This window comes from Lepus europaeus, chromosome 20, assembly GCF_033115175.1.
Source record: "Lepus europaeus isolate LE1 chromosome 20, mLepTim1.pri, whole genome shotgun sequence".
NCBI lineage: Eukaryota > Metazoa > Chordata > Mammalia > Lagomorpha > Leporidae > Lepus > Lepus europaeus.
This window is the reverse complement of record NC_084846.1, coordinates 8,974,036-8,989,286: the sequence shown is the minus strand read 5'-3', so window position 1 is coordinate 8,989,286 and position 15,251 is coordinate 8,974,036. Positions and strand designations below refer to the sequence as shown.

The 15,251-nt window shown below is 61.2% G+C and overlaps 2 protein-coding genes across 4 annotated transcripts; one reads left to right on the top strand and one right to left on the bottom strand.

Moving 5' to 3' along the window:
* Positions 1 to 4,329: 4,329 nt before the first annotated feature.
* Positions 4,330 to 10,198, bottom strand: GET3 (guided entry of tail-anchored proteins factor 3, ATPase). 2 transcript variants are annotated; one of them, XM_062179064.1, is made up of 7 exons: positions 10,020 to 10,198; positions 8,206 to 8,353; positions 6,019 to 6,167; positions 5,729 to 5,879; positions 5,104 to 5,211; positions 4,791 to 4,982; positions 4,330 to 4,698 (listed from the first exon to the last, which is right to left on the bottom strand). In XM_062179064.1, exons 1-7 carry the CDS (start codon positions 10,178 to 10,180, stop codon positions 4,567 to 4,569), a joined length of 1,041 nt encoding a protein of 346 aa, XP_062035048.1. In that variant the 5' UTR covers positions 10,181 to 10,198; the 3' UTR covers positions 4,330 to 4,566. The 2 variants fall into 2 exon arrangements, with proteins under 2 accessions (XP_062035048.1, XP_062035047.1); XM_062179063.1 differs by having other exon boundaries at positions 4,791 to 4,988; positions 10,020 to 10,196.
* A 1,385-nt stretch (positions 10,199 to 11,583) lies between these two features.
* TRIR (telomerase RNA component interacting RNase) lies at positions 11,584 to 14,460 on the top strand. Of its 2 annotated transcripts, XM_062179082.1 has the most exons (3): positions 11,584 to 12,001; positions 13,718 to 13,795; positions 14,017 to 14,460. In XM_062179082.1, the coding sequence occupies exons 1-3, from the start codon at positions 11,654 to 11,656 to the stop codon at positions 14,122 to 14,124; spliced, it is 534 nt and encodes a 177-aa protein (XP_062035066.1). In that variant the 5' UTR covers positions 11,584 to 11,653; the 3' UTR covers positions 14,125 to 14,460. The 2 variants fall into 2 exon arrangements, with proteins under 2 accessions (XP_062035066.1, XP_062035067.1); XM_062179083.1 differs by lacking the exon at positions 14,017 to 14,460 and having other exon boundaries at positions 11,584 to 11,978; positions 13,718 to 13,794.
* Positions 14,461 to 15,251: the final 791 nt, after the last annotated feature.

The window sequence follows — 15,251 nt, the reverse complement described above, 5'->3', positions numbered from 1 at the left end:
CGCGGCACCTGGCTGGTGGGAGGGACGGGGCTGGACCCGGGCCTGCGGTGGGGGTGGGGGTGCTGAGAGGTTCGGGTGCCCACAGCTCCTGGTTGGCACCCACCCTTCCCTATGGACCTGGCTGACCCCACCCTCACCCCTCCCCAAGCCTTGGCTCTCCCACCGCGCCGCCGTCCAAACTTTTGGGTCCACGCGATTAGCTCCTGAGTTGTCCCATCCGGCTCAGAGGCAGGGCTGGGGCAGCCTCCCCCGCACTGTACCGCGCCCTCAGCCTGGGGTGCCTCGGTTTTGTGGTTCTCATAGCTTCTGTTCCCCTACCTTATCCTCCACTCCTGTCCCATGCTGTCGCCTACTACAGCTCCCATTCCCCCGGACCCCTCGCACGCCCTCCGAAAAACCCTCCGAATCCGCACTGGCTCTCCCAGCAGGTGCACCTCCCGCTTAAGCGCCCTGGCTCTGCCCGCTTTCTCCTGCGGAGGCTTCCTCGCCCTCTCCCTCCCGCCTCCCTAAGCCCTCCTCCACTCCCCACCGGGAGGAGGAGTCCCGCCTACAATCTCACCCACCCCTCCACTTCCCCAGAGCCCCTGTCCCCCCCACCCCCAACTCTGGGCTCTTCTCACCTGTCAGCCGGATGGCAGGTGCAGGGACACACGGGGACAGAGACCGAATGGGCAGGTGGCTTCAGCATTGGGTGGGGCCTTGGGGCGCCAGAACTCCAGGCGGGAGAGGGCTGGGGAGTGGGCGTGGGCAGCCCCTCCCTGGCCCACCCCCTCCCCGGGGGCAGCACTGGAGCCTCAGCATGCTGTGTTTGGAGAAGCCTGGCCGGTTTGTCACCTGGGGCAGGAGGAAAAATCTGTTCTTTGTCGCTTCTCCCGGGCCCTCTCTCCCAGTCACTCACGGGGCCGTTCAAAGGATCTGGGACCTAGAGCTGCAGGGGAGGGAGGGGCAGGGACCTTCTCTTGGTCCAGTCCTGCAGAGCTCAGCGAGGCTGGGTTAATCCACAGGACAGGTGCTTGGAGCCACACGCCTTGTCACCCAGATGCACACAGAAGCACCTGTCTGAGACCCAGACACAAACCATCGGGCTTCCCTCTCACACCAGAGTCACAAACACACACCAGGCACACCTGGCAGTGAGACCCGCACCTGCAAGCATGCACACAGCATGCCGGGAGGGAAACAAGCAAGAAACTCCCCCCACCCTCCCACACCCACCCACATTCCCCTCAAGGTCAAACCACCTCAAGGTCACACACCCAGCTAAGCGCAGGACCCACGGGACTTTGATTCCCCTCTCCCCAGCATGAAGACACAGCCATGGTCTCACACACCAGATGTAGCCGCACCTCCCCTGTACACGGAGGTATGCAGCTCCCCCCTTTTCCGGAGGGAGGTGTCGAAGATGGACCCCAGATTTACCTATGGTGCAACTCATTCTCACAGAACAGCACCTTCCTTTCTCGACGGCTCCAGCAAGCGCTGAGCCCTGGTGACGTTTTGCCCCCTGGTCTCCACTTGAACATGAACCCTTGGGCACACCCACCTGCTCCAACCCAAGCTCCCTGGCTGCAGCAGGCACACACACACACTTGAGTCTCAGATACCATTGCCGGGGACACATTACCTCGGGGACATAAATCCTTGTGCCTACGTTTGGCCTCAATACGGGACAGCCGTGCCCTTTTTTGCAAACACAGCTCTAGAAAGGGGTGGAGGTATCCCCAGCTCGGTACAAACAGCACCGCTCCCCCCAGCTCTGTTCTCCGACCTCAAGGACATCAGTGTGCAGATGGGTGCGGGAAGGGTGGAGGTCCGTAGGGAGGGGCGCCTTGGGGTGTCCATGGTGAGCCCCATGTGCCCACCCTGTGCGCTCCTTACACAGCCAGGAACACGAGGACTCCGTGTTCCCAGACTGACAGCTGTCCGCCCCACCCCAGCGTAATTACGAGCCAGCTTGGGCTGGTCACCCTCAGACCAGCACCTCCGCTGTCCAGCTGCTGGACAGCTCATAAACTGGGGTATGGGGGACAGCTGGGGTGGCCCTGATGGCTGCGGGGCCCCAGGGAGGAGCGGGGCTTGGTCCCCACCTGCTAGTAGGACGTGTCCTTGGATGCCCTGGGGGGGGCAGCCCATCCCCCAGTCACCCTCCTCCCTGGGCTCACACTAGTTCCCATCCACATTGAGAGTGTCCTGACCCCTGGTCCGGGAAAGGTTGCTGGGACCTGTTTTCTAGTGCCTGAGTTTAACAGCAAATGATAACAAACAGCTCCTTAGCAGGTGTGAGCTTCGTGCGGTTGTAACATCGCATTTCTCTTCCCTTGGAACCCTTGTGAAAAACAAATCTCTTCCGGGAAACCTAGGAGGATGTGGCTTGTTGCACAGTTGGGACTTGATCAAACCCAGGCGGCGGCGTGGCTGGGAGCCTGGGGTCTCTGCCTCCCGGTGTTTGCCTTAGCTGCGCCACACCGCCCCAAGGTGTCCACACCCACAGCAGCACGCCCTGTGGGCTCCACCTCTGATGCAGGGCTCGGGGTGGGGGGGCACCTAGACCTGTGCTCTCGGTGCTCCCTGAACTCGGCTGAACCCTCTTCTACCCCCTTGCTGCCTCCATCCCCCACCCCAGCTCTGGCTTGGAACCCGCAGGTCGTGCCCTGTCCCTGAGTCTCTCTCTCTCTTCTCTTGGTCAGTGGCAGAGGGAGGAGGGGAGGGCAGAAGCTGAGAGGGGCCCATTAGGTGCCTTTGGGGCCGCGGCGGCTCTGAGAGTGGCCATGCTTAGCTCATCTTAAACTGGAGGCGACAGTAGTTCAAAGGGCATGAGACTTGTGCTCCAGCCCACAATGGGAGTCGGCCCTGGAGGCAGGACAGGACAGGGGAGTCTTCTGGCTTCCTCTCTGCTCTGTCCCCCCCAAGCAGCCCCCTTGCTGCAGCCCTTATCCTGGGAGGGGCTGGTGTCCTCTTGGGCAGGCAGGAACTGGGGGGAAAGGGGTGGAGACAGTTAATCCCATCTGGCCCGCCCAGCCTCTGCCCAGGGTGCCCGCTAATTCCCAAATCAAACAGCAGGCAATGCTGGGCCCACTGCCGGCCTAATCCGCTCCCCACCAGCCTGAGGCTGGCCCAGGGGTCTCTGGATTCCCACGCTCCGAGCTCCCCCCCCCCCTCGAGGAAGTGGCTAGCTGCCCTTGTCTTCAGGATCCCAGCCAGGACACCTCCCCTTCTACAATCACTACCCAGCCTCTCTCCTTCAAATGTGCAATGATGATACAGCAGCATCTGTGAGGTGTCTGTGGCGAATGTACCCATTTAGATGTGACACTGGTGCAGTGTACAACCCTACATGAAGGTGACGACTCCCCCCAAACTGCCTGTCTTAGCTAGCACGGTGGGGGTGGCCGTTTGGCACAGTTAATATCCCACATGAGTGCCCAGCGTTCCAGTCCCCATTCTGCTTCCCATGCAGCTCCCTGCTGATGCTCTCCGGGAGGCAGCAGGCGATGGCTCATGTGCTTGGGTCCCTGCCACCCACCTGGGAGACCTGGGTGGGGTTCCAAGGCTCCTGGCTTTCAGCCTGGCCCACTCCCGGCTGTTGTGGGCATTTGGGGGGAGTGAACCAGCACGGATGGAAGACCTCTTTTTTTTTTTTTTTTTTTGACAGGCAGAGTGGACAGTGAGAGAGGTCTTCTTTTTGCCATTGGTTCACCCTCCAATGGTCGCTGCGGCCGGCGCACCGTGCTGATCCGAAGCCAGGAGCCAGGTGCTTCTCCTGGTCTCCGATGCGGGTGCAGGGCCCAAGCACTTGGGCCATCCTCCACTGCCCTCCTGGGCCACAGCAGAGAGCTGGACTGGAAGAGGAGCGACCAGGACAGAATCTGGCTCCCCAACTGGGGCTAGAATCCGGGTTGCCGGCGCCGCAGGCAGAGGATTAGCCTATTGAGCCATGGCGCCAGCCTGAAGACCTCTTTCTCTCTGTTGCTCTGCCATTCAAATTGATTAAAAATAAATAAATAGGGGCCGGCACAGTGGCACAGTAGGTTAATGCCCTGGCCTGAAGTGCCGGTTCGAGACCCGGCTGCTCCACTTCCGATCCAGCTCTCTGCTATGGCCTGAGAAAGCAGTAGAAGATGGCCCAAGTCCTTGGGCGCCTGCACCCACATGGGAGACCTGAAGAAGCTCCTGGCTCCTGGCTTTGGATTGGCCCAGCTCCGGCCATTGGGGCCATCTGGGGAGTGAACCATCGGATGAAAGACCTCTCTCTCTCCTCTCTCTGTGTAACTCTTTCAACTAAATAAATAAATCTTTAAAAAAATAAATAAAATAAAACTGACACCGATAGCAGTTTCGGATCATTTTATTGAGGGGTGGGAGGCGGGGAGGGGTGGGGGCGAGTACAGCCCTCCAGCCCCACCAGGGGGCACAGGACCCCTCCCGGCCTCCCGCCCCCCCAACACGTCGCTCCCCCCTGCGCTGTGGGGGAGGGGTGGACTTTGTGCAAACTGCCCCAGCAGCGGGCGGTGTGAAAATGGCAGCAGCTAGGGCTGGCGGGGGTGGGGGTGGGTGGGGTCGGGGGTGCTACTGGGCGCTGGGGGGCTTGTAGGGTTCCAGGAGCAGGGCGGAGAAGGTGTTGACCTTGTCGGCCCCCCGCACCTCGTGGGGTAGCAGCGGCAGCTTCACGATGTGGAAGTCTTCGTACAGGTCCTCCATCTGCAAGCGGGGCGGAGGTCAGAGGTCAGAGGGCAGGGTGTGGGCGGAGAGCAGGGGCTGGGCTGGGGGCGGGGCGGGGCCGGCGGCCGCACCTGGTCCAGGTACTTGGCTTGGATCTTGTGGCGGGCCTCGCACATTTTGCAGGGCTTCTCCGGGTCGGGGAAGACGAGTTGGTTGACGATGATGTTGTGCGTGTCGATCTTGCACTTGGCCAGTTCCTGGATCAACCGCTCCGTCTCGTACAGGGACAGGAACTCGGCGATGCACACGCAGATGAAGGTGGTCTGCTCCTGCCATCGCCGGGGTGGGGGTGGGGGGCACCACAGGATGATGGTAGCCAGGGCCGGGCTCCGAGCCTGGTTCCCCGCCTCCAACTCCCTCCCACAGCCTCTGCCCGCGACTCACAGGGTCCTTGAACTGCTCGCTGACCGAACGGATAACGGGCAGCGTCTCCTCCAGCTTGGAGGCCAGCTGGTCGGCGTTCATGTCTCCCAGGCCCAGCATGTTACACATCTGTGGGTGGTGCGTGGGGCTGTGAGAAGGTTCCCCCGCTTCCGCTTACCTAGGGGGGGCTCCCTAAACCCCCCTGGGACGACTCTGATACCTCCCAGTGGGCTCAAACCCCAGCGCTCCCATTTCTGTGCCTGCTGTGGCCACCTGGAGCAAGTCCCCCCCACTCTGTAGACGCGATGTCCCTGGGTGGGGGGCGGGGTGCCAACCCGTGGCGTACACGCGGGCGCACACACTGTGGGGGGTTGTGCCGGGGGTGTGTGTGTGTGTGTGTGTGAAGTGTCATGCTCATGGGACAGGCGAGGAAGCCCAGTGAGGTTAGAGAGGCTGCACGGGGAGCCAGGAGGGCAGGTGGCTGGGGGCGGGGCCAACAAGTCCCGCCTCCCCACCTGTCCAACCAGGAAGAAGCAAGCGCTGATGGGCAGGCGGGGACGGTGTGTGTATGGGGGATGGCTGGGCGGGTTGGGGTCTGGAGAGTACACTCCCACCCCCCCCCCCGGCACCCCTCCCCCCCGCCTGCCTGCGAGATGAAGGGGCTGATCTGGTTTTTGATCTGCATGAGCCGGCCCAGCCCCCGCTCCACGATGGTGGGGAAGTTGAGGAGCCGCAGCGTGTGACCCGTGGGCGCCGTGTCAAACACCACCACCGAGAAGTTCATGCCCTTCACCAGCCTGAGGGGGCGGGGTGGGGCGGTGAGGGGGTGTGCCAGGCCCAGACCCCGCCCACCCCTCCGCGGACTCCGCCCACCCCCACCTCTGCCCACTCCCCCTACCTCCGCTGACCCCAGCCCGCTCCCCACTCCGACCTGACCTCATGACCTCTGCGTAGCTCATGGCCTCGTCGATGCCCGGGAAGGCGCTCATGGCCTCCTGCATCATTTTCTTGCCCATGCTCAGCATGTTGTCTTCCTCGAAGAACTCGTCTGGCAGCTCTGCCACCCCGAGGCTGGGGTCGATCTCCTGGGGGTGCAGGCGCAGCAGTCGGGGACGGCCTCGGGGCCACCCTGGCTTACGATCATCACTCTCCCTCCACCACTCTCCCTCGGGGGCCGCAGCCTCACACCTGGCTTCCGGCTGGTCCCTGACCTCTTTTTTTTTTTTTTTTAAAGATTTATTTATTTATTGGAGAGGCAAATCCAGAGAGACAGACAGACCGACCGACACACAGAGAACTTCCACCAAGCTGGTTCACTCCGCGAACACTGGGGCTGGACCAGAAGGAAGCTGGGAGCCTGGAGCTCCACCTGGGTCTCCCACGTGGGTGCAGGGGCACCTGCTGCTTTCCCAGGCGCATTAGGGGGGGTGGGGGTGGGGGCTGGGTCAGAAGCAGTGGCCGGGACTCCAACCAGAGCTCTGCAGCGGCATGGCAGGCCCAATCTGCTAATCTGCTGCTCCACCTGCCCCCCACTCACCTTTAAGGTGAGCCTTCCCCAGCCTCTCTGAGGTCACAGCCCCTGCACGCCCCCACACAGGGTGCTTCCCCCAGAACTTCAGCCCCCCCGGGGGGGCACAGGCTGCTCCGTCCTGTTCAAAGCTGCGTCCTTGGGGCCCTGAACCAGAAAGGGACACGCAGGGGGACCACAACGTGTACCCGGAATTCCCAGGGGAACAATGACACTTCCTGAGTCTCTGCTGTAGCCTTCCCTCCCACGCCCGCCCTTCCACTGGCCCTTCCTTGGTGACGTCACAGGTGCCCCGTGTGAAACCCAGCCCCCCCCAGCTCAGTGGCCTCAGGGGTCACTCCCTTGCAGGAAGCTTGCCCCCCTCTCCGGCTGCGTCACTGCCTCTGATGGCTTCTTCCCACTCACTGGGCTGCCTCTGACAGGCCCCCCCCCCCATTCTCGCCTCAGCCTTCTCTTTGTAAAACCTGTTCACACCCAGCGCCCCTCCTGGCTGTCACCGGTATGCAGTCCCCTCCTCCTGGCTCCTCCCCAGACAGTCCCCTCCTGGGGGCAGGCGTCGGGGTGCTGACCGCTTGGGACCCCAGCATCCTGGTATCGGAGTGCCTGGGACCAAGCTTTGGCTTGTCTGTTTCACAACCCAGCTCTCTGCTCTGGCCTGGGAAAGCAGTAGAAGATGGCCCAAGTGCTTGGGCCCCTGCACCCGCATGGGAGACCTGGAAGAAGCTCCTGGCTTTGGATTGGCTCAGCTCTGGCTGTTGCGGCCATTTGGGGACTGAACCAGCAGGTGGAAGACCTCTCTCTCTCCATCTCTCTGTAACTCTGCCTCTCAAATAAGAGAGCTGTTTTGATTTGTTTCTGCCCCACCCTCATTACAACCATGCTCTCCTTTGAGAACACATCTCAACTATGCCTGACTGTCTCTCAGTATTCTGCCGCCACACATGTGCAGGCTGCTGCCGTTGCTAACCGGGACATACTCCAGCTTTCTCTCACACCCTCGACTTTCAATCCAGTCTCCCCACAGCAGGCAGAGGAACTCTCTGAAACATTAAGACACCTAACAACTCCGCTTCAGAGCAGGGAGTCGGGGCTGGGAGCGTGGTGCAGTGGGGGGAGATGCCTGCATCCCAGGCCATGGTGCCTGGGTTTGGGTCCCAGTTCCATTCCTGTTCCAGCTTCCTTGCCAACGTGCACCCTGGCACGGAGCAGGTGACGGATGGGACAAATATGTGGGTCCCTGCCACTCATGTGGGAGACCCAGATGGAGTTCTGGGCCTGTGGGTTCAGCGTGGCTCACCAAACACGGCTGTTGTGGCCTTTTGGGGCAGGAGAGGGAGTGAAGCAATGGATGGAAAATATCTCTTTTCCTTCTTGGTCTCTGCCTTTCAGAGAAATAAAACAACCAAGCAGAATGACCAAAGCAAGGACAAACTGCCTGGCACAGCCTGCAAAGCCCAGCCCTCCCTACATCTGGGTAGATTCCAAGCTCTCTTGCTCCCCAAGCCCCACTCAACACTGGCCTCCTTCCTGCTCCTCCAAGGGTCCTCACTTGTGCCTCGCCCCGTGGTTAAACTGAGGAAAAGGCGACCACTCACCATGGCAAAGAGGTTGTCATAACCTTTGACCTTAGTAGGCACCTTGGAGAACTTCTGGTCAAAGGCGTCGGAGATGTTGTGGGCGGGGTCTGTGGAGATGATGAGCACGCTCTCCCGCCCCTTGGACAGCTGGACCGCCAGGCTGCAGCTAGGCAAGGGAAGGTAGTTGGATGGGAGGACAGGGGTTGGCCTCTGCTCCCTCCTGGGGTCTGCAAGGAGGGGAAGCTGTGGGGTCCCAGGAGCAGGGACCTGCGCTAAAAGGAGACTTAAGACGTTGGGGCCGGTGCTGTGGCATAGCGGGTAAAGCTGCCACCTCCTGCAGTCCATCCCATATGGGCATGGGTTCGAGTCCCAGCTGCTTCACTTCCCATCTGTTAGTTAGCTTGGGCCCCTGTACCCACATGGGAGACCCAGAAGGAGCTCCTAGCTTCTCATCAGCCATTGTGGCCATCTGGGGGAATTAACCAGTGGATGGAAGACCTCTCTCTGTCTCTCCCTTTCTCTCTCTCTTTTTTTTTTTTGACAGGCAGAGTGGACAGTGAGAGAGAGAGAGAGAGAGACAGAAAGGTCTTCCTTTGCCGTTGGTTCACCCTCCAATGGCCACCGGGGGCCGGTGCACCGCGCTGATCCGATGGCAGGAGCCAGGTGCTTATCCTGGTCTCCCATGGAGTGCAGGGCTCAAGCACTTGGGCCATCCCCCACTGCACTCCCTGGCCACAGCAGAGAGCTGGCCTGGAAGAGGGGCAAACGGGACAGAATCCGGCGCCCCGACCGGGACTAGAACCCGGTGTGCAGGCGCCGCAGGCGGAGGATTAGCCTATTGAGCCGCGGCGCCGGCCTTCCCTTTCTCTATTAACTCTTTCAATAAGTAAATATTTCAAGGCTAGTGCCGCGGCTCAATAGGCTAATCCTCCGCCTGTGGCGCCGGCACCCGGGGTTCTAGTCCCGGTCGGTCGGAGTGCCCGATTCTGTCCTGGTCGCTCCTCTTCCAGTCCAGCTCTCTGCTGTGGCCCGGGAGTGCAGTGGAGGATGGCCCAGGTCCTTGGGCCCTGCACCTGCATGGGAGACCAGGAGAAGCACCTGGCTCCTGCCTTCGGATCAGCGCGGTGTGGCGGCCGCAGCGGCCATTGGGGGTGAACCAACGGAAAAGGAAGACCTTTCTCTCTGTCTCTCTCTCTCTCACTGTCCACTCTGCCTGTCAAAAAAATTTCAAAACAAACAACAACAATAAAAAGACACGTGTACAGGTCCCTGCAGGGCGGGGGTCTTAGGCTTCCCGTGCTGACCGCTCCAATCCAGCCTGGCGCCTGTTCCTTTGCTGGGCACCGGGTGGCACTAGTTCAGCTGCCCGGCCAGCGAGGCTTGCGTCTGTGCCCCCTCTGTCAACTCTAACTCATCTGCTGCTCCAAAGACCCCCTCCCCTCAGCTGACGGGGGCAGTCTGATCATGCGCTTTCTCCTCCTCCTCCTCCCATCCCACACTCGGCAGGGTTCGCTAGGCCAGGACAGCTAGCCCCAGTGTCCCTCAGCCTACTGGGCAAACCCGGGGACGGCCCAGCTGGTGGGGACCCCGAAGTGCTCCCTCCCCCAGCACCCTCGCTGCCCCGTGCGCCGGGCTCACGGAAGCCCCAACAGGCATGGTTCAGCTCCGGGGGGCGCCAGGCCCACACTGGGGAGGTAGCTTCGGGAAGGGTAACTGGAAGACCCCCCCAGCCCCCTCGCCGGCCCCGCGTGGAAAAACCGGTGTCTCGGTCTCCCCTTCGCCCGGTGGTACATCCCACCCGCCTCGCCGGCTCCCCGCCGCGGCCTCGCTACCTGCAGGTCGTCTTGCCCACACCACCCTTGCCCCCGACGAAGATCCACTTAAGGCTGCGTTGCTCGATGATGTTGCTCAGCGTGGGCTCCAGCGGCTCCACATCAGGTGCATCCTCGAACTCCTCCGCCTCAACCCCCCACCCGGCCGCCCCCGCCGCCATCTTGGAACCGGCTCACGTGATAGGGCGGAGCGCACCATGCAGAACACCTACGGGGGGGAAATTCCCTATTACCGCTGCTTTGAGGTCAGGAGACTGAATTCATTTTCTCGTGGCTTGCCTCTAACGGTCTAATAGAAGCTATATTTTCACTCTCCTCCGCTTTCAGGGTTCATCTTGCAGACCTGTCGTCTAAATTTTTCTACAGCTTCTCCCTGCCTAATGGAGACATTGGTACGGTCCAGACTACTCCCCTCCAGTGATTGGGCCCTAAGTCTTGCAGCCCTCCTCTCACTGGCTGCTTCTTTTCTGACTTCAACCAATCACTTTCACATCCCGGTAGCCGCCAGCCTCTCCTTAGCAACCAGCCAAACACCCCGTCCAAGCCCTTGCGGTGAAGTTAAATCCCCGGTCCGGCCTGGCCTCACTCCATAGGCCCTACGTCGCGTCCATCATTCCCTCCCTCTTCTGCAAGTTGGGGGCAACCTCGTCTCAGGTCCGCCCCTTCTGTTATTCCATTGGCTGTGAGCCACCCGGCTCTTGCCGCAGACCAATTGTAGACGAGCTGATTAAGGGACTGGAGACCGGTCTCAGGGCTGGGGGAAGAGGACTTCGGTTGTGGGTAGGGTCCGCAGACCTTTGTCCAGTGCCGGCCCGAGCCGCCCCGCTCCCCACCGCCTTGCTGGGCAGGGAGGGGCCATACTTGTAACTTTTGGTCGTAGAATCTTGAAAACCGTTTCCGGCCTGTTCCAGGGGGAAGACTCCCAATTCAGCGAATTCCCTGCTGGAAACTCTCTGCCCCGGAGATCCCAGGTTCCGGGCGTCCAGAACTTTCTTAACCTTAGAAGGGGGGGGGACTGCAGCCTAGAAGCCTCCCCGCCCCTCACCCCTAGCTTCTACTGAGTACTCCAGCCCATTAAGTAACTTTTCCCCCTCAGACAAGAACCCCAGCTCCACGGAGCCAGCTGTTTCCCCCATTTCCAGATGTGAGCTGCATCCCAGAGCTAGGTACCCAACCCAGAGACACCACCGGCTACAGAGAGCCTGTAGACCTGGTCAGGGAGTGAAGTTCTGAGGCATCAGCTGGAACTCACAAGCCCCCAACGGAGCCCTTCTCCTAGGAGCTATCCCTGGAGCTAGACAGGGATTCTACCCCTGGAAAGCAATTGCAGCCCCAGCCCCGAGCGGGAACCGCGATCCCGATAGCCAGCTCCATTTCCTGGGGAGCTTGCCATTCAGAGCGACGCGGCCCGGGCTCTTCTCAGAAGAGGAACACCCTCGGGGCGTGACTCTCTTTGCCACGCCCTTCTAGACACACCCCTGGCTCGCCCCGCCCCTGCCCCGCCCCCACTGCGGACGGTCTTAGGGCTAGACCGCTCTTCCCAGCATGCATTGCTTGGGACGAAGCGAGTCGGGCGCCAAGCGCGGGGCCGGAGCGGCCTTCCCGGAGTCCTTTGCGCGGCACCTGGCGACAAAATGGCTGCCCGAGGGAGACGGGCGGAGCCTCCAGGTCGGGAGGCGCCGGGCCCCGCGGGCGGCGGGGGCAGCGGGAGCCGATGGGTTGAGTCGGGGCCGGGGACGTCGTCCGAGAGCGGGGACGAGGAGGTGTCGGGCGCTGGTTCGAGCCCGGTGTCGGGCGGCGTGAACTTGTTCGCCAACGATGGCAGCTTCCTGGAGCTGTTCAAGCGGAAGATGGAGGAGGAGCAGCGGCAGCGGCAGGAGGAGCCGCCCCCGGGCCCGCCGCGACCCGACCAGCCGGCCGCCGCCGCCGCGGGCCCAGGGGATCCGAAGAGGAAGGGCGGCCCAGGCCCCACACTCAGCTTCGTAAGGAGCCGCGGGGGTGGGGGCGGGCGCCGGGGCCTCCTTTGGCAGGGGGAGTCGGGGCCCAAGAAGGGGGATCGGGATCCAGGGCCGCCCTGCGCCCCGATGAGGGGCCCCTGGGGTCCCCCCGCTGAGGATGTGGCGCTTGGATTCCTCACGAGAGGGGAACCGCGGTGGTGGTGGGGGCTGGGCGGGAGTCGGGACCCCTGGAGCTTCTCCGTGGGAATTGCATTGGGAGCAGCGCTCCGGGTAAGGGCAGACCTGAATCCCAGGATTCGCGTTCGGGTGGTAACCCGGACTGTGGGCTCTGGGACCACTCCCCGTTGTGGGGAACGGGGTCGGGGCGTACACTGGAGCCCCGTGGAGTCTGAACTGTGTTCCTTAGATAAAGCCTGTTCCCGTGAGACTTTAGGAAAACGCTTGGACTGCCCAGCGTCCGTGTGTTGAGCACGGTCCCTTGTGCTGGGCGTGGAGCTGGCGTGGCTGCACCTTCTGATGGGAGGGGGGGCGGGCTAGAAACCGGGGGCTTCTAAGCTGGAGATGCCGCCCCCACCCGTAGCCATGTCTAGAGGCATTTTTTAAGGGGGGGTCAGAGCTGGGGGTGGGGAGTGCTGGTGACATCTACGGATACAGGCCAGGGTTGCTGCTCGGGTGCCTAAGAAGACGGCCTCCTGTCCCTACTCCGGCCAACAGCGATCCAGCTCCGGAGGTCTCCACTCAGACCCAGGTCCAGGAACTCTGCACTGGCTCAGCGGGCCCCGGGCTAGATGCTGTCAGCTGGGAGCTTGCTCCATCTCGGCTGTTGAATTCCGAGTTTAACGGCCTCCCGGCTGGGGCTGTGTGAATTTTGGACAAGTGACCTGGCCTCTCCCGGCTTCATCTGTTAAAGACACTGAGAGTTTTTTTTTAACCGGGAGCGCAGGTCCCCTCCCTGCCTGGTGGAGGAGCACAGACAGGGTGATCTTGGCGTGTGCGAGGCTTTTCTGTAGCCCAGGGAGCACTGGACAGAGGCTCGCAGTCAGTGGGACACCCGGGTGACCCAGGAAGGGGTGACAGGCGTGGCTGAGGACCCCTCCGTTGAGAGGGAGTAACACTTGTGCCTGGCTGTGGCATTTGTTCCCAAGTGGCACCGCGGGTGTACAGGGTTGGCGGCAGGGCAGAATGGAGGTGCTAGGGGGGTTAAGGACCAGTGGTGTAGACTTACCGGACCCTGAATCAGTGTCTGTTGCCATCATGAGGCATTTTCCCTCTAAAAGGCGATGGATTATAGCCTTCCACCCAGAGTGGCCACGGGAAAGGACACAAAATAGTTCCAGCTCTTGAGCGTATACAGTAAGCGCTCAATAAAAGCAGCTGCTGGCCACTTAGGTACGGGATCCCTCGTAGAGCAAGGGGTGGTGGTGGTGGGGGAAGCTTTCTTTCGCAGAGTGAGTGAGTGGGGACAGGGCCAGTGCCCACCGTGGTGGGTGCTTCCCCCTTGCTGCCCTGGGAGGGCAGCCCGGGTCCCCAGGACTGCCTGGGCACCGGCGGGGGGCCCAGGGCAGGCGCTAAGAGTCGCGTGTGCTCCTCTGATTGCTGCGCAGGTCGGCCGGCTGGCGGAGCTGGGCGCGGCGTCGGGACGGGCCACCGGGCCGGGCTAGGAAGGTGTAGTTCGCCTCAGCGCCGCCCAGGGCGGGCCCGGCTCCTTTAACCGTTGCAGTCTTCTGTCCCTTCACCCAGGTGGGCAAACGCAGAGGCGGGAACAAACTAGCCCTCAAGACGGGAATAGTAGCCAAGAAGCAGAAGACGGAGGATGAGGTGAGTGGGAGGGTGGGTGTGTTCCTGGGGGGGTAGAGGGCATGGGTGGAAGGCAAGGAGGGGAAGGTGGGCTTTCCTTCCCAGAACCCCCCCCATAGCTTAACCTTGAACCCAGGGCCATCAGGGTGATGCCGGGGCTGGGGTCAGCTGTCGCCGGGACAGTCCTGACCCTGGGTTCTTGGCCTCCCTGGCACCCCCCCTCCCTCCCCGACCCCCCGCAGGTATTAACAAGTAAAGGTGACGCGTGGGCCAAGTACATGGCGGAAGTGAAAAAGTACAAAGCCCACCAGTGTGGCGATGATGATAAAACTCGGCCCCTGGTGAAATGACCCCTTCTCCCGTCTGCCCACGGCCTGGGACTGTGCGTTGTACATAACTATTTAATGCAGCGGCAGCAGCGGCGGCCTCCCCCGGGGGACTTAACACAAGGAAACTGAGACACCTCCCGCAGCCGCGGCCGATTCTCCAGGACTTTTTTTTTTACCTTGAGCACTTGACTCCTGAGACTTCATAGAACAGTGGTTTACTGTCTCCTCTCCCCCACTCCTTGCTGTCCCTGGGTCTTCTTCTGTCTCCTCCTCCTCCTCTTCCTCCTCCTCCTCGCCCCTCTCACCCTCCCCTTAGCCATCACTTCTGGGAAGTAAAGAACGTGATGTAGTGCTGGAGCCGTGTCCTTGGTTTGTCTTCTTCACTCTCTCCTATCTAAGCCCTCGGCCAGCCCGAGGGGCAGAGGGGAGGAGGGGCGGAGGGTGGGGAAGGGTGGGCCCAGGTGCAAGATCCAGCTCCTCATCCCTGGCTTGGGCCAAAGCTGTTAACTTCGTTGATTCAGCAGACACTTAGTGAGCACCTGCTGTATGCCAAGGTTGTTTGAGCGCCCTGGAGGCACAGGGAAAAAAAAAAAAAAACACCAAGCGGGATCCTCCCTGCCTAAGCAGAGGGAGACAGACACAGGCAAGAGAAGTTTTGAGTAGTGGCTGCTAACAAGTGTAGAGGCTGCTGCTTTTATTTTTCAAAGGTTTATTTGAAAGGCAGAGTTAGAGAGAAAAAAAGGTCTTCCATCCGCTGATTCATTCCCCAAATGGCCGTGATGGCTGGGCCAGGCCAAAGCCAAGAGCCAGAAGCTTCTTCTGGGTCACCCACGCAAGCGCAGGAGTCCAAGCACTCGGACCATCTTGCACTGCTTTCCCAGGTGCATTAGCAGGGAGCTGGGTCAGAAGTGGAGCAGCCGGGACTCAAACCAATGCCCATAAGGGATGCCAGCGCTATAAGCAGCAGCTTAACCTGTCACACCAAAGCTTGCCCTCAGGATATTTTTTAAAAATTTTATTTATTTTGAAAGGCAGAGAGATTGTCCATCCACTGGTTCATTCCTCCACTAGTTAGGCTAAAGCCAGGAACCCAGAACTCCCATCTGGGTCATCCATGTGAGCAGCAGGTACGCAAGTCCTTGAGCTGG

Excerpts from the sequence above, each read along its gene's own strand:
- GET3 (XM_062179063.1), bottom strand. The coding sequence starts at position 10,180 with ATGGCGGCGGGGGCGGCCGGGTGGGGGGTTGAGGCGGAGGAGTTCGAG. Across the intron at positions 8,354-10,019 it reads GTGGGCAAGACGACCTGCAG|CTGCAGCCTGGCGGTCCAGC; the intron begins GTAGCGAGGCCG and ends TCCCTTGCCTAG. Across the intron at positions 5,880-6,018 it reads AGCTACGCAGAGGTCATGAG|GCTGGTGAAGGGCATGAACT; the intron begins GTCAGGTCGGAG and ends CCGCCCCCTCAG.
- TRIR (XM_062179082.1), top strand. The coding sequence starts at position 11,654 with ATGGCTGCCCGAGGGAGACGGGCGGAGCCTCCAGGTCGGGAGGCGCCG. Across the intron at positions 12,002-13,717 it reads CAGGCCCCACACTCAGCTTC|GTGGGCAAACGCAGAGGCGG; the intron begins GTAAGGAGCCGC and ends CCCTTCACCCAG. Across the intron at positions 13,796-14,016 it reads AGCAGAAGACGGAGGATGAG|GTATTAACAAGTAAAGGTGA; the intron begins GTGAGTGGGAGG and ends GACCCCCCGCAG.